The sequence below is a fragment of the Lynx rufus genome, unplaced genomic scaffold (genome assembly GCF_022079265.1).
Source record: "Lynx rufus isolate CCGP_SWC_20201006 ecotype Redwood Valley unplaced genomic scaffold, mLynRuf1.p SCAF_25, whole genome shotgun sequence".
In the NCBI taxonomy this organism is placed as follows: domain Eukaryota; kingdom Metazoa; phylum Chordata; class Mammalia; order Carnivora; family Felidae; genus Lynx; species Lynx rufus.
This window is the reverse complement of record NW_025814840.1, coordinates 3,546,818-3,570,482: the sequence shown is the minus strand read 5'-3', so window position 1 is coordinate 3,570,482 and position 23,665 is coordinate 3,546,818. Positions and strand designations below refer to the sequence as shown.

General features: G+C 41.1%; 1 protein-coding gene across 17 annotated transcripts in view; it reads right to left on the bottom strand.

The window, feature by feature from the left end:
* PCDH15 (protocadherin related 15) overlaps positions 1-23,665 on the bottom strand; it is a 789,181-nt gene that overhangs the window by 191,020 nt on the left and 574,496 nt on the right. For all 17 annotated transcript variants that reach the window (XM_047088664.1, XM_047088665.1, XM_047088662.1 and 14 more), the window contains 2 exons: positions 11,953-12,258; positions 9,095-9,319 (listed from right to left, as the gene is read on the bottom strand). In XM_047088664.1, the coding sequence (XP_046944620.1) occupies positions 9,095-9,319; positions 11,953-12,258 (531 nt within the window). The remainder of the gene's footprint in view (positions 1-9,094; positions 9,320-11,952; positions 12,259-23,665) is intronic.

Sequence of the window (23,665 nt, the reverse complement as noted above, 5' to 3'; positions counted from 1 at the left end):
GTGGTGTGGGTATTGATCTTGAGTTTCTAGGAAGGGGGGGGTAAATATGTAAAACATTTGCATGAACACTTTCCCCTTCTCTCTTCAAGAGTTCCAATTAATTTAACGAGTGCATCTTGAACTAACGGGGTGGAAATGAATCCTTCTGCAACCCTTAGTTGTAACTCCTGGAGGTCAGAAGGAGCCCAACACCAGTATTTTTTTCCATGAGTTCCCAAACCCACTGGGAGTCACATTTACTGAGTGACATGAATTCAATATGTTCCTATAAATTGTCTTCTTTTTTTTCATCTCAAAGGACACTTCAAACCTTAATGGTACAAGATGCTTTTGGATAATTTGATTCTTCAGGGGGAAAAAAGAGGGATATGGCTTTCCAGTTATGTCATATAGCTGCTGACAGCACTGAGTACGGTGACCCCCCCCCCTTTCCTTTTTTTCTGGAAAAGTATTCACTAGATTCACCTCTGAAGGCGGAGTGGATATTTTTTTATAATCTGGCCTCAAACTGATTAGGCACAAACCTAAGGCGGTAAATAAACTGAAGGCCTTTAAAAGACGGGCTCCTCTCCTACTTCAGTTTGCTGGCCTTTGACAGGGTGAGCAAGAAATCAATACGGCTACTATAGCAGCATTTCTTTTTATAGCACACTGTACACATTTTGGGGTTACAATCTTCTATTGTAGCTAAGACGTTCTTGCACAATGCACGATTTCAGATGAGAAAATTTATTGAAATGCAATGCCAACAAGCCTAATCAATAGTTCATTATATTTATGCTCCAGGGATGTCTGACGCAGAATGTACATAAATCTGCTTCTGTGCAAATACTCTGTTATGCAGCAAATTAAGGACAAGTTCCACTCTTCAAAGACAACCTCTTTTCTCTTGCCCATTTTCCACTAGAGGGTAGTATTGGCAAAAAAGAAGCAGACCTTCCTTCTGTCTTCTTGTTAACAGTTTTAAGACCCGGAATAGTGTGCGCTCTGGGGTTACAGTTCTTGTGGGTCTGGACGAAATTACTGCTCATGTTTCTAAAGAGTATTCTGAATGTTGACACAGTTCTCATCGGGAACAACTCTATGACCTTCTTAGGAAAAAAAAATGCACTAGTCACTTTATAATTTGTTTCCATATATCAAACAAATAAAACTGCACCTGAAGTGAGCTAGAAAGAAGAAAATATGAGTTCCATTTATTTATTTTCTAAATGAAAGCCTAAAATAATCACAGAAACCCTTTACACTTTGGCGGACCACAGCATAGATTAAGGAATCTTTTTAAATGAGCATCCCAGGAAAACAGGAACTTGTTGGGAGAGTGCAAATTAATGACGGGTTTGCTACAAAACAGTAAAGAAAGAGATGACAAAAAAAGTCTTGATTTTCTGGAATCATGGGTAAGAACTGTTCTCCGTAAGAGATTTTTCCAGATAGAAGAGTACTAAATGTATACATTCCAATCATCTTTTTTTTTTAACTTTATTTTTCTCAAAGTTATTTGTTTCTTTGTCTTTGTTTTTTTTGATAAAGAGAGAGAACATGAGCGGGGGGGGCAGAGGGAGAGAGAGAGAGAGAGAGAGAGAGAGAGAGAGAGAGAGAGAGAATCCCAAGCAGGCTCTGCACTGTCAGCACAGAGTCCGAGGTGGGCTTGAACGCATGAACCGTGAGATCATGACCTGAGCCAAAGTTGGATGCTCAATGGATTGAGCCACCCAGGTGCCCTTGACCATCTTTTTGAAAAGGATGAAAAGATAGCAGATGCCAGACGTCGGCCTCAGCTCCCGCCGCATGACCCACAAGGGACAGGGACGGGCCAGGCCAGCCACTGGAAGGGCTCCCCTCCCCACTGCCGCAGCCCTGCCTGGCTCAGCACTGTGCACCTACAACCGTTTGCTGCCTGCCCCTCCTAAAAGCTGTGGAGCTCAGGAAGCTGACGCCTGGATCTTTCTTGGCACAAGGCACGGTTAACTTGTCCTCTGCCCCTTCCGGGTCTGTTGTCCACAGCCGGACACCTTGCGTTTGCCGTTTCTGGGCTTAGCTGCCTTCCGTGACTTCCCTCCCTTCTCTTGTGGTTCTGCGCAGAGAACCCATTTCCAGCCAAACAATCTTGTGTTGTTCTGTCCTGTTTTGCAGGGGCTTCTCCTAAACACAAATCGTAAATATACCTCATTTTTTCCTCTATTTTTGGGTCAAAACCTGTCCTGGCAGTTTCTGTCCTAGAGGCCTAAGTTGGTTTTCGTTCTGGTTTTATTTCTGAGTATGTGGCTATTTGGATTCTTGGGGGGCTGCATACCCTGATGCAGATGCAGTGGTGCTCAGTGCCACAAATACTGACGGAGCCCCCCTGGGTGTTAGGCATTACTTTCGTTGTTGGGGACGATACTGCCACCAAGACAGAAGCAGGACCTGCTGGCACTGAGCTGCCGGGTAGGAGCAGACAACAAAGATGAAAGGATACTGCTGAGTGTCATGATTGTTATGAGAAGGAAGTACAATGACGTGGCGAAAGTAGGCAGTGAGGCGTTGAACTGAACCCAGGATGCGCCTGCTACTTTAGCAAATGCTCCCTCCCTCACGCCCGCCGGCAGGTGGAACCTTCCTTCTAGATGGATGGCTCCAGGAGGGGAGCACAGCCCTGGGCAAGGCTGATGAACCCACAGCTGCGAACTGTAACCCCATTTCCATCTGGCCTCGCAGTTTGGGAATGGTAACGTAGGGAGCAGGGAGCTGATGACGTTTTGAGTTGTTTTCCAAGCCAGCAGGCTCAGGGCAATTGGAAGAATATGTACGTGTATATCCTGAGCTCAAATCTTTGAGCAGATCCTCTCTAACTGTAACGCCCCGTCCAGGCTTTCTCTGTCTCTGATGTGCACAACACTTAATTACTGTGAGTCAGGCATCATGCCAGGTCCGTTAAATTACTCCTCTCATTTGTCTAAAATATGTTAGCTATTGGCATTTCTGTTCTCTATATAAAGAAACCCGGGCTTAGAGAGGTCAGGTTGCTCATGGTGGTCCAGCTGGTGAAGGGCAGACCCATGACTTCGTGCGGGCTTTCCAGACCCTGGAAGAGTCATTCTGAGATGCGGAGGAGAGGAGAAAGGGAGTGGGTCAAGTCGTCAGAAGATTATCTATATGTAAGACGATCTGGGTAGGATTTTCATTACAAAAAAATCTACATACAACTTTTTAAAGATCTCTGTTCAAAAGTATTTTACAGTTTAGGGGCGCCTGGGTGGCGCGGTCGGTTAAGCGTCCGACTTCAGCCGGGTCACGATCTCGCGGTCCGTGAGTTCGAGCCCCGCGTCGGGCTCTGGGCTGACGGCTCGGAGCCTGGAGCCTGCTTCCGATTCCGTGTCTCCCTCTCTCTCTGCCCCTCCCCCGTTCATGCTCTGTCTCTCAGAAAATAAACAAACATTAAAAATTAAAAAAAATAGGGGCGCCTGGGTGGCGCAGTCGGTTAAGCGTCCGACTTCAGCCAGGTCACGATCTCGTGGTCCGTGAGTTCGAGCCCCGCGTCGGGCTCTGGGCTGATGGCTCAGAGCCTGGAGCCTGTTTCCGATTCTGTGTCTCCCTCTCTCTCTGCCCCTCCTCCGTTCATGCTCTGTCTCTCTCTGTCCCAAAAATAAATAAACGTTGAAAAAAAAAATTTAAAAAAAAAAAGTATTTTACAGTTTAAAATTTCTTATAATACAATAACTCTACTGTTATCTTGGCAGCCTGCTAAGCTTCTAAACATTGCAAAATGCTAATCTATTTCCCTGAATATAATTTTTATAATTATTTATGAAGTTTGTTTTTGTTTGTTGGTATAAAAAAAAAAGAGAGCGAGACTTGTATGAGTTGAATTTGTACACTTAAAAAAACAACTTCCTCAATATTTAACCCTAGAGTTATTTTCATTAACACCCAATAAATTTGTCCCCAGGTTTCGTTTTTTGGAAAATTAATCCTATCAGAAGCTTTACAAACAAACAAGCAAATGAAAAATTCCATAATCAGCTATGGAAAATGTGGGAAATTACTTTTTATTTTCTTGATGTTCACATTATGAAGACCCACATGAAGGTCTACCGTGGAGACCTCTGTTTACTTCTGTGCACAGCAGTATTTCCCAAATCCATTTGCCTATTAAATTCTTTGTATATGAGACCCATTAACCATCTCGAGCAGCTCATGCTCTAGGAAATACATCCTGAGAGATCCCAAAGACAGCGAAATATTAAAGGCGCACACTCTGTTTTGAACACTCTATGACTTTGGTGAATGAATGAGAGGTTTCAGAGAATCTATTGAGAATTCTGATGCACTGAGAGTGCCCACAAGTCTGTGGTAGCCAACTCATCAGGATGGAGACAGTAGCCACCTCGAGGGTGGCCAGGCACAGGGGGAGATCATAGCGGTAACTGCTATCAACAGGCTTATCAGCATCTACTGCCCCACAGAGAGACAGTTCAGATTTGGAGACTTCCAGTAAAAAGGAGAATGAAAGAATCACTGAGGAGTAAGAGAACATAATTGTGTACACAAGGAAGGCACCTCCCTGGGACTCCCACAAATCACTGGGTGATATCTGGGGAGCCATGACAGGGACCCACAGAAATAGGAATCATTTCTACTTGTGAGAAACTATTGTTAAGTCTGGGCAAGCACCTTTTTATTTGTTTCCTCTGGTTTGCTTATTTAGAGGAAGTACGTTACATCCGAGTCGTAAAACTCTAGAATAACAGATACTTTAAAAAACCATCTGGCTCAGCCCCATGGCATGCTCTTCCTGATATATCCACATTCTTTAAACTTGGCAGTGAGTATCTTAGAAAGAACACACTAATAAGAATATGATAATGCAGAGTGGAATAAAGGAAAATATCCGAAGGCCATAGTCCAAAACAAGTATTTTCTCCAGTTCAACCAACCCTAAGGGAAAGGTCAGCAGTGGTAAAAAAAAAATAACGATCACTGGATTAGCATGGCCATACCCCCCTAGCTGGTTCATTGAAATCATCCTTTATTCAACTGTCTCCCTCCAGAGAAAGGGAAGGAGGATGCTATAAATCCTGAACTGTGCCAAGGTTCTCATTTGTTTGAGTGCTGGACCATCTCCCGGTCTGTTAAAGCGCGACCCGTCTGAGAGGATGAAAACTAGGACTCTACCAGGGCCGTGACCATGGAGCATCAGCGGCACATCACCAGCCGTCAGGGGTCTGTGGTGTGACAAGTGCCCCTTTGTAACAGGCATTGAGTTTCCATCTGGAAAAGCAATCCCTTCCCTATGATTCTACGGGGACAGGGACATCTATCTTCCTCCTGGAGAGGAAACACCTCTGAAAGATGAAAATATTAGCCCCATCGTCCAGGGCTCACTGCATACCCCAGCAGCCTTGGTCCTTGTGGATGTTACTTCACGTCTGGCCCTTCCAGTTCCCCTGCCCTCCTCCCACACCTGCATCTGCAACACAGGCAAACACACTGGAGAGCCAAGTCTCCTGCCCCTACAGAAGGACCGCCTCCCCCTGCCCTCCCCCTGCAGTCATGCCAGCTGAGTTATAATCAGCAGAGGACTTATGTCATCGTTCGTCCTAGAAGAGCCTCCATAGGCCTTTCAGGGATGCCCAGCATCACAGAGCCAAATCACCTACGCCCACTTTTCTGACTGGTCTTCATCTTTTGGCTCATTATAGAAGACAGACCTTTTCTTTGTGTGTACTTTCTGTAGGATAGCACAACTCCATTTGTAAGGGTATATTTTTCTCTGGGTTTTTCACTTTAAACTGTATAGAGTTTTAGTTTTATTTTTCAGAGTTTTACTCACATCATCTAATTTAACTACTATGTAGTCCATTTTTCAGTTATATTCAATCAAGATACAACGAAGAAGGTTGTATATATCAGTGTCCTACAAAAACTTTGCAACAAAAATACATATGAATTGTATGATCACCATTGGTTTTGTTCTGGATCACTCAGAAAGCACTCTGCAGGTATCTGTGATAAAATTCTACTTTTTTTTTCTACTATGGACATAACTTTCCTTCCAAGCATCGCTTCAATTTTCCCATCCTCGCTCCGATTTTAAATAAGTTTGATGGAGTAGATATTAAGCGTTGGATCTTTTTTCCCCCTTCTTCTTCTTTACAAAAGAAAATTATGTTTCTTCTCATTTTCAAAGAGAGATCTTCATGATGCTTTCCCTGTGGTGACTGTTTTGGGTAGCAATATCTCTTAGCAAATACTATGCAATTATGTCACCGGCAAAAGAGCTTGTCACACTGCAAGTAAAAAAACAATAACAAAAAATCTGTATGCTTCGTAAAGACCTACATTTGTGGAGAAGTGAGAATTGTACTCCATTCTTCCCTTCAAAACAGACAAGCATGATATTTTCCTATGGGCCCCAATATTACTCAGTAGAGTTTTAAAGCTTTTTGTGATCATCTGAGACCTGAGTGATCAGAAGAAAGACAGGCGAGTGTCAGCCTGCATTTGGGGAAATGTTCTGCAAATGTTATTATGCTTGCATCACCTTGAAAGAAGAAAGTGGCATTGAAAATGTCTACAATTGAATACTGGTTGGTTGAGTTTTGTTTTTAAAGTATGATAAATCAGAAATAATTTTGTATAGGTGAGGAAGGCCCGACCATGAAAATGTTTGACCTCTCTAAATAAGATAAGGCAATTGAGACAACAAAAATTAGGTCGACGCTCTCCTATTTCTGAAGGAGCAAGTCCATCGATGAGCAAAACCTTTCCGATGTGAAAGCCGACGTGGAAGCCAGAAATGACACCCAAGTGTTAAAACAAAGGAGTGGTCAGGCAGCCTGAGATGCGTGTTTAGAGATGCCAGTCCCAGACAGAGAATGAGACTTACTTAGAACACATCTTGCTTGATTAGATGGTATGTTTGGACCCCATTTGATTCCAATGACTTCTATCAAAAAAAAAAAAATCCAAGCAAATCAATCCAAGCTGAATGCAAAACAGGCAGGTCAGAGTCTGTGATGGTTTAGAACTCTCCATTATCGGGGCACCTGCGGGGCTCAGCCCGACTTGGGCTCAGGCCATGATCTCACGGTTCATGAGTGCGAGCCCTGCATCAGTCTCTGTGCTGACAGCTCAGAGCCTGGAGTCTGCTTCAGATTCTGCGTCTGCCCCTTCCCTGCTTGTACTATGTCTCTCAAAAATAAATAAACATTAAAAAAAAAAAAAAAGAACTCTCCATTATGAACCACACCCATCTTGAGAGCAGGCCATCCCATCAGGGGAGATGGCCATAAGCAGCAAGTCTTTTCTTCTTTTTTTATTCAAAACAGCCAATAAGTGGCCATTTTGGTATTTTAAATGTTTTTAGTGGACAATTCCACCAAACCGCAGAGGCAGGCAAGTGTAGACTGGGGTAACGTGGCCCAAACTTTTCACCTGGTTCAGAGTCTTTCTGCCACATGGTTAGTTCACTTAGGTCAGGCTCATGTTGGTCTTCGTTTCTGGGCTTATTGACACATCTTTGTAACCAAAACACTGCCATGGTCCTAAAGTGCTTTTGTAAACAGATCTCTAAATTTCTTAGGCTAAATAAAATAACTTTCTTAGGCTAGAGAGATGCAAAGTGGAAGAAGTAGGCAAAAAGCCATTGTGGATGCCTGAGAAGGAAGGAATTCAAACCTTAATAAAATTCTCCAGAGAGCTTCTGGGCATCTGCGAGTGGAAGGGACACGTGTCCCCTTCCCAGTGTAGTTTAGAAGAGACAGCAGGACCCCAGGGAAGAAATATCACGTGTGCTCCAGCAGATAAGCTAGGTCAAGTGTAAAGAAGGAACAGTGGAATAATTTTTGTGTCTCTCTCTGATCGCAAGATTATCCACCCAGCAACAAAAAGACAAAACCAAGACCCAAAGATTCTTACAGTCAAGAACATTACAGCAATTACCTACATGGTAAATAAGGTCATCCTAATTATATTTTCGCACAGTCTTTAACAATCTTCTATGTTTTCATATCAGTAATTTATTGTCTAAGAAAACCAGTAGTATAGATTTGTTATTGGTTAAACAATCAAACAAAAATTCAAGAAAAGGGATTATTTCTTACTCTACCATTTACACATGGCAGTACCCTACAAAAATGTGCATAGTAAAAAACAAACAAAAAAAACCCAAAACAAAAAAACAAAAACGAACATGTAGAAAAGTTGACTATGACCTTATGTACTTATGACTTGTGTTCTTTGTAACCTTGTATACGTACAGCCCTCTATGGACAGCACTTTCAAGAACTGGAATCATCCTCAGAACCCAAGTTTCTCTCACTGTAAGCGAACATCCATCTGCAGAAAAGCGTCTGTGATGCTTTCCCCTGGGAAAAGTGCTCCTTTGGGAAGGAGCAGAGGAATCTGACAGTGGAGCCCACGGCTCAGGTGACCTTCACACACACTAACAATTGAGAGCTGACAAATCCCTCCTCCTGTCTTCTTCTAAAGGTGTTGCCTTAGAAATCACTAGAATCCCCAAAGACAAGATACCATGCTCTCTCAAGCAGTCACCTGGCACAGATTGCTACGATGGATGGGATGAGAAATCTGGAACAGCTAACAAAGTCCTCAGCGTCTCAGACCCTGAACATGGCTGAGCCACATCCTGACCCCAGTTCCAGCTGATCCCCAAGCTGATTTTGTTCCAGAATCTTGGCTTATGAACTAAACTAAACTAATTAGTTCTTGGGCCTTCGAACTCCTACTTTTTCAGTACCCTTTTTCTTCTTAGAACTTTTAAATTGGAGGATTTGGATGAAGTGATTATTCCTGGTGTTGTCAACTTTGGACTGAATTGTAGTCTGGAGAGACTGTAACTAGATTGAGAATCCAGAACTAAGGGGACATTCAGGCAGCCAGTGTTAAAATTCTTATTTAGAGTTTCATGCAAATGTATCTTCTACACTGTAAACAACGCGGCTTTTCCTCAGGTCTTTCACAGTGATGACCTCTGCTCTGGGTCTGGTACTACCGTGTTGTTAGGAACCGTTGCCCCAGACACTCAGGTGTGCTACAGACTCCGTAGAGAGAATGGAGTAGGCAACCAGGAGTCATCTGTGTTCCCTACCTTCACTATCACTGTGACAGTAGCAATGCCCGGTGGCATCGTTCCATAAATATCGAAGGCCTCCACGAGAAAAGTGATGCTTGCTTCCTGGTCTGGAAATGACTCATAGTCCAAACTCCTTAAGAGGGAGAGTTCTCCTGTAAACGGATGTAGTGCAAAAAAGTGCTTGACTTCTGGGCTTCTGATCCGATAAGACACATTTGCTCCGAGGTCAACATCTTTGGCCTGTAACAAGTCAAGCAGAAAGACGGTCATATCGGCAATGCTCCCAAACCAGAGGACGACAAGCCTGATGGAGGTCATGTGTCAGTACCTACAACAACACGAATTACATGATGATCAAACGACGTGTTTTAAAGAAAAGCTTTTTTGTTAAGTAATGTATCAGAAAGAGGAAGGAGAGAAAGAGAGACAAACAGAGACAGGGAGACAGAGTCCCATGACTCTTTATCATCTTTTTATCTTACTACTAGATTTATTTAACCTGGAAAATCACTAATGAAAAGAATCGTAGCACAGTAAAGAGATGACTATAGTCATAAATTATTATTATTTCCTGCTAATTGCATAACCTTGAAAAATAATATTTTAAATAAGGATTAATTTTTATTGAGTGTTTTTCACACACATAATAGAGTATTAAAGGAGTATAAGGAAACTAAGAAAATAGAAGTACTAATTGCTTCTTACAAAGATCCTATAGTACATTTCTAAAGATCCCTATTATACTCCATTTAATTAACATTTATTGAGTAGTTATTATGCACGAAAGCACGAGATGAGTCAAGACACAAATCCTGCCCTGCAGGTTAATGTCTCCGGGGGGAAAAAACAAGCAAACAAACAGATACTAAAATAGAAGTCACGCAGGGACATGGCGGCTAAAAGGTGTTCAGAACTGGGAATGGTGTGTGTCAGCTGTGGGTCCTGCAGGACTAGCACAGAAGGCAGAGGGTTCTGGTGGAGGCAATGGGATGGGGCGAGGGGGAGTGGGGAGATGAGGTGTGACGGAAGGTGCACACAGCCATGCTTGCACCTGCTATGGGAACTTATGTCTTGGCCCCCTGGTCAGTTACTGACACCACGACTAGAAGATACGAGGAAAGCACACATTTTATGGTGTCATTTTCCTAACTAAAATCCTTCTTGTTTCCCATTCTAGTTTGGGTTAACCCCAATCTCCTGAAAACTGGAAGAAGGAGCCATACATTTTCTAGCATCTCTCTGTCTCCTCTCCCCAAGGATTTCAAGAGATTTGTTCCAATGCTTTGAATCTCTCTTCTGCTGCTTGAAAAACTGACTTGCTTCTCCATTCACAATGTAGGAAGAAACTATCTACGTCTCAAGACTAGATTTCTAAACTCTCTGTGATTTCTTAAGCCCCTTGCATTGAGAACCTCTACTGCAATTAGGGTTGGCTTGTCTGTTTGCCACACCCAGCTGAAAACCCCAGGAAGGCATGAAATCTGTCTTATCCACGCTGGCATCGGTCAAGTGCAGCAGAGGATAAATGCATGCAATATACAGTGAAAATACGCTTGATGAATAAATGGATGAATAAATGAATAGATGAACAGAAGAATAAATGGAGAAATAGGGCCCTTTCCCTGGTTGGCACCTGCCTTTTTCAGAATGATTAATGTTTTGGCCTAAATATTTATTGAGTTGAATTATGAAAAAACTGCAAGTTCTTGAAATCCATGCTAACAACATTCAAGTTGTGGATGGCAGGTCAAGGAAAGACTAGATTTTTTTCCACCCCCCAAAATATACTTCGTAGACCGTCTGTGTCAGAATTAAAGGGGCGGTTGCTTAAAATGATTTCTGGGCCAACTGAATGTACTGAATCAGAATGTCCAGAGTTTCTGGTAGTATTGTAGCTGAGGACTGAAAAAACAGGCTTGAATGTGGGGACACTGTTAAACAGGACAGTTAGACTTCTGAAGAGCACTGAGAGTAAAAACAATGGGTTCAGCAATATCCTCTTTTGTAAAATATATGGCAAATCTCTACACATGTAAATATGAAAATATTTTTTAGTATATATAGGTATACATGATATGCTGGCATACATGCATATTTGCATATATGAAAATGTGACAATACTTATTCGAATATACACATGCACCCATACATATGCACACACTGGCATGCATGCATATTTGCATATATGTAAATATGAAAATATTTATTTGATTACATATACATACATAGGTATATATGCATACACTCTCATGCATGCATATCTGCATATATTTATATATGAAAATATTTATTTGAATACATACATACATAGATATATATGCACATGGCTGCATATATACATATATACATATTTGCATATATACATACATGAAAACACTTATTTGAATATATATATATGGATATATGCATACACACATGCATATTTGCATGTATGTAAATATAAAAATATTTATTTGATATTGTGGGAGTACAAAGATAAATGTCACAGAATACATATAAAAATTTAATCCTGGGTATCCTGGATGTACAAAGTGGGAGATTATTAACTTCTTCTTTATAGACTATTGTGTTGTCAATTTTTACAATAAGTATGTAAAATTAATTTTATAAATTAAAAAAATTATTAACAGCTGTTATTTGATTTCTTACAAATGTATCTTTTCTCCTCTTAATTTTTGGTATATCCCTGAAGTAAGGTTGTTAGATAAAATACAATATGTAATATCTGAGAGGCACTTAAACATTTACTCACTGTTTATCTGAAATTGGAATTCAACTTGGTGTGTTGATTTTTTATTTGCTAAATCTGCAACCTGACACTAATGGAGATATTAAAATGTGGAATTCACAAAATTAACGCGTCTTCCACCCACCTCTATCTGAAGGAAGGTGGTCCCGGCTGGCAGGTTCTCTTCTACGATGACAGTATATGTTGAGTTAGTGAACACGGGACTGTTATCATCAATATCCAACACTTTGATGGCCAGCGTCAGAGTTGAGTGACGCGGGTGAACCGCCCCATCGGTTGCCACAACGACAAGTTCGTAGTAGTCCCTGACCTCTCGGTTAAGCTTCACTGCTGTGTAAATACTCCCGTTAGATGTGATGCGAAAGAGATTATTGAAGTTGCCCAGACTGTAGTGCACCTGGCCATTTATTCCCGCATCAGGGTCTGTTGCCTGCATAGAAATTAAAAACAAAGGAATTCACATAGTGTGTTTGTCATGATTTTTTCACATTATATGTTGTTACGCTGCCTTGCTAGAAGGGGTAGTTGATACGTGATGGTGTATTTTTAACTGAATATTCTCTCTAAGGAGAAAATTAAAAAAATAATGATGATGTAATGCAAAAGTCTATAACATGAAAAGAAATATACTATAGTTTCACTAATTTTTCTTCATTCAAAATGACCAGAACATAACTTGATAGTATCATTAGCAATAACAGCATTATGTTATGACAGAAAACTCATATTACAATAATACTGAATTTTTCCTGGACCATCATTTCTTTAATGATTTTGAATTCGAAAATAAGAAACACATGTCTGGTTTTTAATTAATTTAACATAACCTACTAGATGACAACTTAAGATGCTACATTACTTTTTGTTCAAGCAGTTTATATATTAATTTTCATATATATATTTTTTCAAGCACCATGTACATGATCTCATTTAATCCTCACCGTGTTCTTTTAATTTTTGTTTAATATTTATTTATTTTTGTGACAGAAACAGAGCATGAGCAGGGGAGGGGCAGAGAGAGAAGGAGACAGAGAATCTGAAACAGGCTCCAGGCTCTGAGCGGTCAGCACAGAGCCCGACGTGGGGCTCGAACCCACGAACCATGAGATCATGACCTGAGCCAAAGTCGGACGCTTAACTGACTGAGCCACCCAGGTGCCCCAATCCTCACCATGTTCTTATGAATAAATATAATTGGTCCCATTTTGCAAATGAGAAGACTGTGGCTTATGGAATGTAATGATCTTGCTTAGAGTTACATAAGAAATCAATGTACAGGGCCCCAGTTCTTAGTACAATGCCTCACGTATAAAACTACTTAATAAATACCTGTGGGAGTAATGAAGGTTAGAACAAATGAACATATGAAACTAAGATTTAAAATTAAATCTGCCCCCAAATCCAAATGGGAGTAAAAGTGTAGTAATTGTAAAGCATCCGCAAAGGACTCTTCTTTGAAATTACAATACAATCTCCAAATGGTAATTGAGAATTATTGATACGATAGTAACATAGGAACCAAAAATTTTAAGTCACATAAAAATCACTTTGCATCAAATACAATGTGTGAATTTTGAGTAAACATTCTTCTAATAGAGGGTTATGAGAAATAATCTTATCCAAACTCAGTTGTGATATAAATTTTGACAGTCACTATCAGCTACTGTGCATTTTGTGTTAAACAGTTGTTATTGTTTTGTTTTTTTGATTTTTTAAATTTTTAAAAATATTTATTTATTTTTGAGACAGAGAGAGACGCAGCGTGAGTGGGGGAGGGGCAGACAAAGAGGGAGACACAGAATCCGAAGCTGGCTTCAGGCTCTGAGCTATCGGCACAGAGTCCGACATGGGGCTCAAACCCACGAACCATGAGATCATGACCTGAGCTGAAGTTGGACGCTTAAGCGACTGAGCTACACAGGTGCTCTTGTGTTACTTTTTTCCAAAGAAACTGGAGTAAATATTAGAAGCCATGAGATGCTATATAATTGTGCCCCAAACTGTCGCTAAGGAAAGGAAGGAAGACAAGACACTGGACTGCATTAGGAGCTGGGGACACAAATAATCATTTATAGTCCAGAAAGCCTGAATGCAGCAGGAAGTGCTTTAACAGTACACATGCAGAGGTACCTCCACTTTTACAAACCCTAGCAAAGCGTGTTGGGGGCATTGCGGAATGCTTCTGTCTTGTCTGAAATGGTGAAGTCCAAGATGTGAAAGCTGTGTTTGTAACTTGACATCACAGCAGGATTTGTCCATTTGACTCATCAAACAAAAATTCCCCTGGGAGGTCATTACCTCTCGAGGCTAAACCAGAGAACAGACGGAGGAGGGACTGCAGGAATGCCCAAAGAGGAAGAAACACCATGAACGACCTGAAGAGTTTCCATAGACACATGTTCTTCTACTTTTACTGTGTGCCTAGAACTTGCCATACAAATTATTGACAAATTAGTCAAGCTCGTCACTTAGAGGAAAAACTAAATGACAACACTAATCCCCCTTTGGGGGAAAAACACTTATTTTTTTGTCTGAAATCACTGCGTAAGTAAATAGAAAAATGTAATCCAGTAATATAATATAAATAGGTCTTATTTATTAGCACCAACATTTGTGGAAATTTCAGTGACATTTTGCTATCTGTGCAAGTTTTTTTTTAAGTTTATTTATTTGGAAGAGAGAGAGAGAGAGAGCAGTGGAGAGGCAGACAGAGAGGGAAGAGAGAATCCCAAGCAGGCTCTGTACTATCAGTGCAGAGCCTGGTGTGGGGCTCAACCCCACAAACTGAGATCATGACCTGAGCTGAAATCAAGAGTCGGGTGCTTTAATGACTGAGCCACCCAGGCATCCCTGTCTGTGGAAATTCTTAAGATCACAAAAGCAATTGTTTATATAACCAGTACTTTAAATGATCCCTGTTCAAAATATGTTTTTATTCATCCATATAAGGGAAGATGTGTTATAGAATGATTCAATTTGAGTAAAGTGGCTCTGTGTGTGTGTGTGTGTGTGTGTGTGTGTGTGGCTCTGTGTGTGTGTGTGTGTGTGTGTGTGTGTATGTGTGTTGGGTGTGTGTATGTATTGCTTTATATCCATCGGGCTGTTTGGCGGATACCTCCCAGAATGCCTCATGCATATCTGTGTTAGTTTTCTGTGGCTGCCATAACAAATGACCGCAAGTTGAGTAGTTTACAAAGCACAAGTTTATAATTTTATAGCTTTGTATTTCAGAAGTTCAACACGGGTCTCATCAGGCTAAAATCAAGGCACAGGAAGGGCTGTGATCCTTTCTGGAGGCTGTCGGGGAAGTTCCCTTTCCTCGTTGGAGGTGTTGACAGAATTCAGTTGCTTGAGTTGTAGGATTGAGCTTCCCCACCTAGTTTTCCATTGTCATGTGAGGACAATTCCCAGCTTAGAGTCTACCCACGTTCCTTGGCTCATGGCACATCTCCTCCATCTTCAAAGCCAACGATGGAGAGTCAAGTCCCTCTCACTTTTGACTCTCTCCTCCTTCTTCCATCTCAACCTTCTGACCCACTCTCCTGACATCCTCCTCCAGTTTGAAGGGTTTTTACAATTACATTATGACCCACCTGGACAATCCAGAAAAATCTTCCTATCTTGAAATCCTTAACCTTCATCACATCTACAAGGTTCCTTTTGCCATGAAGGGTAACATATTCATATGTGGGACATATTTGGGGGCCATTATTCTGTCTAGCATAGAATCAGAAGCTTAACATGTTCCTGACTGAACTCTCGATTTCTTCTGTGTCCAAATCTTGTTCACCTCCAACAATCGCCATTCAGTAAATGGTCCTCCTACTAACATAATAGGTTATATAAGAAAGAAAGTAGATATTTATGATACCTCCTTCATTTATCTTATCAATCATTCATTCATGCAACAATTTGAGAAAGCAAGTTTAATACCACGTATGAGGCTCAGTTGCGGGCTGTGATACATGGTATATTAAGTACCAAGGTCCAAGACCTAGTGTCATTTACAAAATAATCCCTGTCTGTCTATAATGTGTTGCTTTCACCCACATATAATATCTCACTCCTAATTACCTTGGTCCTAGCCACCACTGACTACAACTTAGATTACTAAATTACTTCTCTCTTTTTTTTATTATTTATTTTTGAGAGAGAGAGAGAGAGAGAGAGAGAGAAGAGGGGCAAGGGTGAGGGAGACACAGAATCCAAAGCAGCCTCCAGGCTCTGAGCCATCAGCATAGGCTGGAACTCACAAACCGTGAGATCATGACCTGAGCCCAAATCAAGAGCTGGAAGCTTAACTAACTGAGCCACCCAGGTGCCCCAACTAAATTACCTCTTAATTCTTTTCTTTTAGTTACATCCCTTCAGAGAGACCTTTTATAGAGGGGAAATAATGACATCAGTCCTCTGCTTAACATCCTTCAATGATTTCCAGTGCTTTGGGCAGTATTCAAATTCACCATCCACAGGCAAGAGGTTCGGTAAAATGCTTTCACTGTGTTCCCTCCAACCCCCAAACTTCTCCAGAAACTTCTGCCTCCTCGGCTTCTGCTGTCACTACCCGGCTACCACCTCCTCACACTCATCTTTCACGTGGCAGTGTAAATGCCACTCGCTCAAAGCAGTCTTCTCTGATTCCTGAAAAGGAGATTAGACTCTCCCATCACACAGGCCGAGAGCTCCGAGTACCTGTCGTGTATGCCACTTTGGCTAATTTAAATTTATCTCTCTATCAGCGTGCTTACTTGTGTAAGAACTTCTCTCCTTTTTCACAAGGCAAGCCATAAGAGTATGGTCTGGGATGTTCTGGTTTCACTGAACGCTCAATTCCTAGTACCGCGCCTGGCACACTTCATAAACGAATGCTATAGACTGGCACACATAAGTGGGTGTATTCACACTTCTATGTAGTAGTTGGAAGGTTTCTTAGAGTATTTTATTCACTGTACATCTGTCGTCCGGGCTTACTTTGATTCTTGCTTTATTATCCTCTGCAATTGTGGGTAAGAATTTGAAACCAAAAACTGTGGAATTATCAGAGTTGCATCGAGGACTCTGATCACCTTGGTGAAACCACTGATTCCAAGTTTATGCTGAAAAAACAGAATTTTTTACAAGACCATAGTAGTGTTTTATCACGACGTAAACAAGCACATGATAACAAGTGGATACCTTTGTACTTATAGCATTTTGCAGAATGACAAGGGGGGTTATGGAGGTTGAGGTGGCTAATGACTGTTATATAAGGAGAGACTGCTATATTGTGGAAATGCTGATTGGTCTCAGTGTTCCCAGCTTATTTTTTGATGTCATTAACTTTGGTATGTTACTTTTTCTCCCTAGGTCCCAGATCTCTCAACTATAAAATAAAATAAAATATGTGAAGTGGGAGAACAGTTTGAATCTCATTTCCTACCGCAATGCATGTCAGAAATAAAATTCACAAACGTGGCACAGATCGTCATTATAACATGAGTAAGATAGACTATAGCTTTGGAATGATTCTCTCTAAACTAGTTGCAGTGCCATTTTTCTGTCCCATTGACTAAGATACATGTAAATTTAAGTAAATTGACATTATTACAGATTTAACCCAACAATTAATATCGGAACAATGCAGACGCAGTACCTACAAGTGACCTGAGAAAGACCTCACCTTTTGATGATACAACATCATCTTGATGATGCAAAGAGCTAGTCTAGAGGATCGTTAGGACACTCACCCTGACAAGAGACTGGGATATAAAAGCAAACTTGCATTTCAGAAAGAACCTCCTAATCATGTCTGCATTCCCCAAACTGCTGCATTAACCATGTTTTCCCTTGGGAAATTCCTAACGCACATCAGCTCACAGAAGTGCTGGATTAAAAGGTCTTCTTTATTTAGGATTGTTGAATGGGAACCTCCTCCCCCATGTTTCATCTTGTTGAGAGGAAGGACAGGTTAGCAAGACCACGGCCCTGGCTCTGTCTCCTCTCTCACTTGAGAGTGGAGAATGTGGCAGGAAGAATTGGATAACTGTCTCATTTAGGATCTATTTATAAAGATACTCTATGGTTTGCTTGTTTAGCTATGCAGGCTCTTCCCCGACGGACACCTACAATTCCAGTCTCATCCATAGAAGACCTGTGTAGGTGAGTTTAGATGTAGAGGGTTAGTCGTTGATAACTTCAAACCCTGCCACTGTTAACAGCAGTTTCCAAAGGAATTTCATCACAGACCCTTTCACACTACTGTTTGTTTAGCAGAATACTTACTAGTATCTTGAGGGGCACACCATTTGTTAACTACTGCTACAGCTCACTGAGCAATGCCAAGAATAAGGCCTCCTTTCAATAATGTGTCCATGGTGCTTTTCATGCAATATTTCTTTGCATGGACTTTTTATTCTCCAGGATGCACTTGAAAATGCCTATTGTGGGGCGCCTGGGTGGCTCAGTCAGTGAAGTGTCTGACTCTTGATCTCAGCTCAGGTCTTGATCTCAGGGTCATGAGTTCAAGCCTTACGTTGGGCTCCATGCCGGGCATGAAGCCCTACTTAAAAAAAAAAATGTATGGGGCGCCTGGGTGGCTTAGTCGGTTGAGCGTCTGACTTCGGCTCAGGTCAAGATCTCACAGTTCGTGAGTTCAAGCCCCACATCGCGCGCTGTGCTGACTGCTCAGAGCCTGGAGCCTGCTTCAGATTCTGTGTCTCCCTCTCTCTCTCTGCCCCTCCCCTGCTCATGCTCTCTCTCTGTCTCAAAAGTAAATAAAAACATTAAAAACAAATAAAAAAATGTCTATCATGATGATGCATCCTCTCAACCATGTCGAGATTCTTAAAATGGTCTATAGTAAAATAATAAATGGTAGAGAAAACATAAAATGTATATATATATATATATGTGTGTGTGTGTGTGTTTGTATATATATACACACACACACATATATATATGCTTTCAGCAGGCCAATGGGAGGTTTTTCCAAATGGCTGAAATTGATAGAAAAGGCCAAGGGGAGAGAATGAAATATCAGATTGCAGGCCTGGCTTTGATAAAGGAACTCCGGGTGTGAGCTTTCCTTATGCTACACTCATGGCATGTTACAATGGATTTTAAGGGGGAAAAGTAAGAGGAGGCAAAGACAGAGGGGAAGTCTGTGTTCAAATAAACAGATTTGGGAAACTGAGATGACAGAAAAGGTAATATGTTTTATGACTTCGTAATTCCTCCCATGTCATCACTATTTTAAGTGAACAAAGTGACGTTCTGGAGGGATATACCTAAGGCACCAGATTTAGAAACGCCAAGCAATAGAGAGGTAGCCTCTCTCTATTCAACATATTGAGCAAACTCTGGAAGGCAGTCAAGATGCCTGTGCATGGTTTACTCCAACCCACATTTTCAGCCTCGTCTCACTCTTCACTCTCCTGTACAAGCTCTACACACAGGTCAAATCAAGTCTCCACCTTTCCCTAGGACTCAGTATATACTTTTTGACATTTTCTTCAAGGCTTGCCACGATGATCCCTCATTCACTTCTGAGACTCCAAACATCCATCCATTATTCAAATCCCGGGGTTCTGGTTGTACCACCTCTAGGAAAATGTCCAGCATTTGGAGGTCATGTCAGGAATCAGAATTCCATGGTAAACAAAAGCCTCTTTGTACCACTTTTGGTTTACACTCTTTTCCCAAAACCATGGGTCCTTTCAGAAGGGACCTGTCTCACGACCCTCCATGTATCGGATTTTTCCAAAATATAGCCATCTGTTTCCTAAAGTGAGATGATTTCTGGACAGGAAATATCCAAACACCTATTCAACAGGTGGGTCAAAAATAAATGTTAGGGAGGGCATCCTCATAATAGGGTTTCAAAGTTCGAAGCCAGCTGAAGTATGAAATTTGACTAATATGTTCAACGTCAAGTGTGCCCTCCTGCACACGTGTGTGCACGCGCACACACACGCGCACACACACACACGCACACACACACACGCGCGCGCGTTTTGACCCAGTTCACCACAACTTAATTCCCTGAGTGCCCAGCTTCCAAGAAAGGATGTGCATTTGATGCTCAGGGAATAAAAGGCTGTAATATTCTTTAGGAAAATACTCCAAAAATGTTACAGAAACCGAGACTCACATCTAATAGAGACAAAGGAACTGGAATGTTTGCAAAATGCTATTTCCTTCCTTTTCCATCTCCTAATTAATAGAGGAGCATAAAAAAGGTCCTGTAAGTTAGGTGACATGGGCTGGCAAAGCAAGGTGGTTCCATTTATTTACTATTACAGATGAGTATGTAGATGTTAGACAAGATAACCGAACATAAAATCCCTTATTATCAGCAGTTTGTCAGGAAGTTTGCACTGATGTTTAATATCTAGCCAAGGAGCTCAGTGTGTGATGCTATAATGAAACCATTTATCTTCCCAGAAATCAATTAAAAGTTAATTAAAATTGTTAATAAGAAAAATCACACATCTCTTCTTCCTTGTACTACATCAAAGCGATAAACAGGAATAGCTGCAACTTTATAATCATCTGTCCACGGCTAACGCATTTTGTAATATACACCTTCCTATGGGGTCTGATTTGCGGCTACTTTGTGAATGCCTATTGTTGAGAAATTGGCTGATAGTCTGAGGTCAAATAAAGACCTCACTGGAAAAAACTTTGAATATTTACTAGAAAAAATTCTGGAAAATCCTTAATCATTAGGATTGAAGTTAGAGTATATTAACGACAACCAAGTAATTCTGTAAGAAAGAAATCAGATGATGTATAAGGGCATTAATTGAAATAAAACTTATTGACTGTTGAACGCCATTTTATAGCATACTACTTAAAAAAGGAGCTGGATAATGTGTTTCTTACACATTATATTCATCCCATCCCCCCCATTATCTTTTTAGAGTGGCCAACTACGCATTATTTCACATCAATAGAAGTGGAAGCCATTTGTGGGATACTTACATGGGGGGCCTGTCAACTCTATAGAGACCTGCCTTTTAGATGGGTGGAAGCTACTGGGACAAAGCCTCGGGGAACAGTCCGATATCTACAACCTCTTCCATTGAGAAGTCTCTGGAGAGACTACTTGTGAGTTCTTTCAGTGCTTAATTCTGATTTAGAGTATGTTTTATAATCATACCCAGCCCGATTGATGTTTAGATATAAAATGATTTCTGTTTCTTCCCACAAAAATCAAACACATAGAAGAATTCTGAGGACAGAGAGAAATTGCAGCTATCAGACAGGTGTGAACCCCCACGCGGCACCTGGTTAGCCCGGGGTGAAGGCCGGACATAGCCGAGTTCTACTTTTTGCTTGCCTTTTACAGCAACTTGAGAGTCTGTGCATCTCACCTACACGTGGGGAACAGAAGCTGTGAGCGGGGAGGTTGGAAGGAGCAGTTGGGCAATGTACCCTTCATGACATTACTAACGGAAATACATTTTTACAATTGTCTAGTAACTTCAAAATACATAAAATAGTGGCTGTCTTTATTTCTTTAAAGAAGCTGAGTGATATCAAGGGCTGTGATTATGAGTGTGTAAGGAGAGAAGCGAGTGAGTAAAGGTGCCAGCAAATTTTTCCTCTCTCCACACAGATGCCTTACGTTCCTCACTGAGCCGTGGCAGAGACCGCCTGGCCAGACAGTAGCAAGTGTGCGTGACCTCAAATCACCAAAAACATACCAGAGTGAAAATGTTTTTTATCAACTAGTAAATACTTAATATTTGATATTTAATACTTAATGTCTAGGAATCTAGAAAACGCGTATGTAAACATGTGATTTCTTACAGGCTTTAGCTCTAGGTTAGAAGCCAAAGCTTCCCCATATCCACCCACGGCTTTGGGGGAGACGGTCACTCTCAGCTCCCATCCTTCATCCGTGAAATGATGGTGAGGAGGAGGAAGGGGAGGAGGAGGAGGCGGTGGCACCTAGGGGGCTCAGTTGGTTAAGCATCTGACTCTTGATTTTGGCTCAGATCATGACCTCACAGTTCAGGGGTTCAGGGTCCACATGTGACTCTGTGCTGACAGTGTGGAGCTTGCTCGGGATTCTCTCTCCCTCTCTCTCTGCCCCTCCCAAGCTCGTGCACTCTCTGTCTCTCTCTCAAAATAAATAAATAAACATGAAAAAAATTTTAAAAAGATTATGATGATGATGAATATTTATCTCAGTGTCTCTTATGAGAATTGAACACACTTGCAGCATGCTTGGGGCCATATAAGTAATCAACGAAAAATAATGTGTTTATTGTTATGGGTTTTTCATTATCTACTTAGAAACTGTATTTTGAAAAAAGCTCAATTCCGTCCTAAAGTTCTTACAGAATATTTTTGGGTAAAATAAATCAGCCTATTGTTATTTGGCTCATTTATACATTTCATTTTCCTGAGGATCATGTTTAATTTGGTACACTGAGTCTATTATTCTATTAACATTGTTGTTCTCAACATTTTTTTCCCGATAACTTGTTGTCTGTAGTGATCAAATAATTCATACATGAAAGATCACCAAGCCTGTCAACACAGTGTTTTTAGTGTAATAAACACAAATAGAAGAAAACTTACAATAAATAGCAGAAAAGAAAGGGCACTTCAGATATTATAAGAAACAATGGTGAACATTTAAGGCCTTTGATGCATAAATTAAGGTTGTATTGACACATGATAAAGGGATTTCTATGAAGAAATGTGTCTGATGATTTTATGGATACATACTGAGAAATGTTTTGCTATGTCTGGCCTGAGAAAAGTCAGTTGCATGTTTGAAAAAATCAAAAAGACATTCCATTGGAAAGTAGAAGAGGAAAAGATGGTAACTTTCAGTTGCATTTGACAATTCGAAAGTAATTTCACCACAGATTGGGAAACAAATGCACACACCTCAATGGGTGAATGGTCATAACCTTCTCATAAGTTGTGAGGCTTTAAAATCGTTATGGAAGGAGCTGAAAGGGCTTGAAGCATTATTTCACACTGAACATTTTCTTACTTGTTATTACTACAGGCCATCCTTCCAAATCTGAAAAGATAAATTCTACCCAGAGAAATCAGTAAATAGTATTTTCCCACATAAAAGGTTTGACAGCTGCCCATATTTTTCTCCAAACCGATGTCTTTTTTAGTGTTTTTAAATTCTTTCCATTCCAGCACAGAGCACACCTCAATTTAAGGGATCTGGGATGTCTTCCCTGGTCCCCCAAGTCAAGACAGGAGTCTTCCACTGAGATTGCCTGCCATTCTGTGTCTATTTAGCTCTAGGACATAACGCAATTCCCTGATTATCTCCTACACTACAGATGACACAATCTGAGGACATGAGAAACGGTTGATCGTAGCTGCCCTTCGAATGCTTATTCTTCGTAAGTGGTCAATGAATATTAGCTGAATAAATGTTGAATAGAGGACTTCTTTTTATCAAGCAACATGTGCCTTCCTTCAGTGTTTTGTTGAATCTACAAAGAGTCAAAGCAATTATGGCCAGTTACAGAATACATCATATTTCACCTGAATACTCAGGGTCTTGTTCTAACCTTTCTGCACTGATCTCCCACAGCTCACCCTTTGATATCAACTCGTTTTAGTCAACCTGGTTTATTTATTCTATCAGTCAGCTTTCAAACAATTCTGACACTCAGCGGTGTGCCACCATTGATGCTTATTTCTCATGCAGCATCGGTCCTAAACGCCCCACACCTCTGTCCCGACTGTCTCCAGTCTGGGAAGGAGGCTGAAGGAGCAGCCTCTATGGGAACACGCCCCTCCTGAGACCAAGGGAAAGATAAGAGATGAGATAATCAAGCCGATGTCTCCCTGTGCTCGGCTCGGAAGGGGAA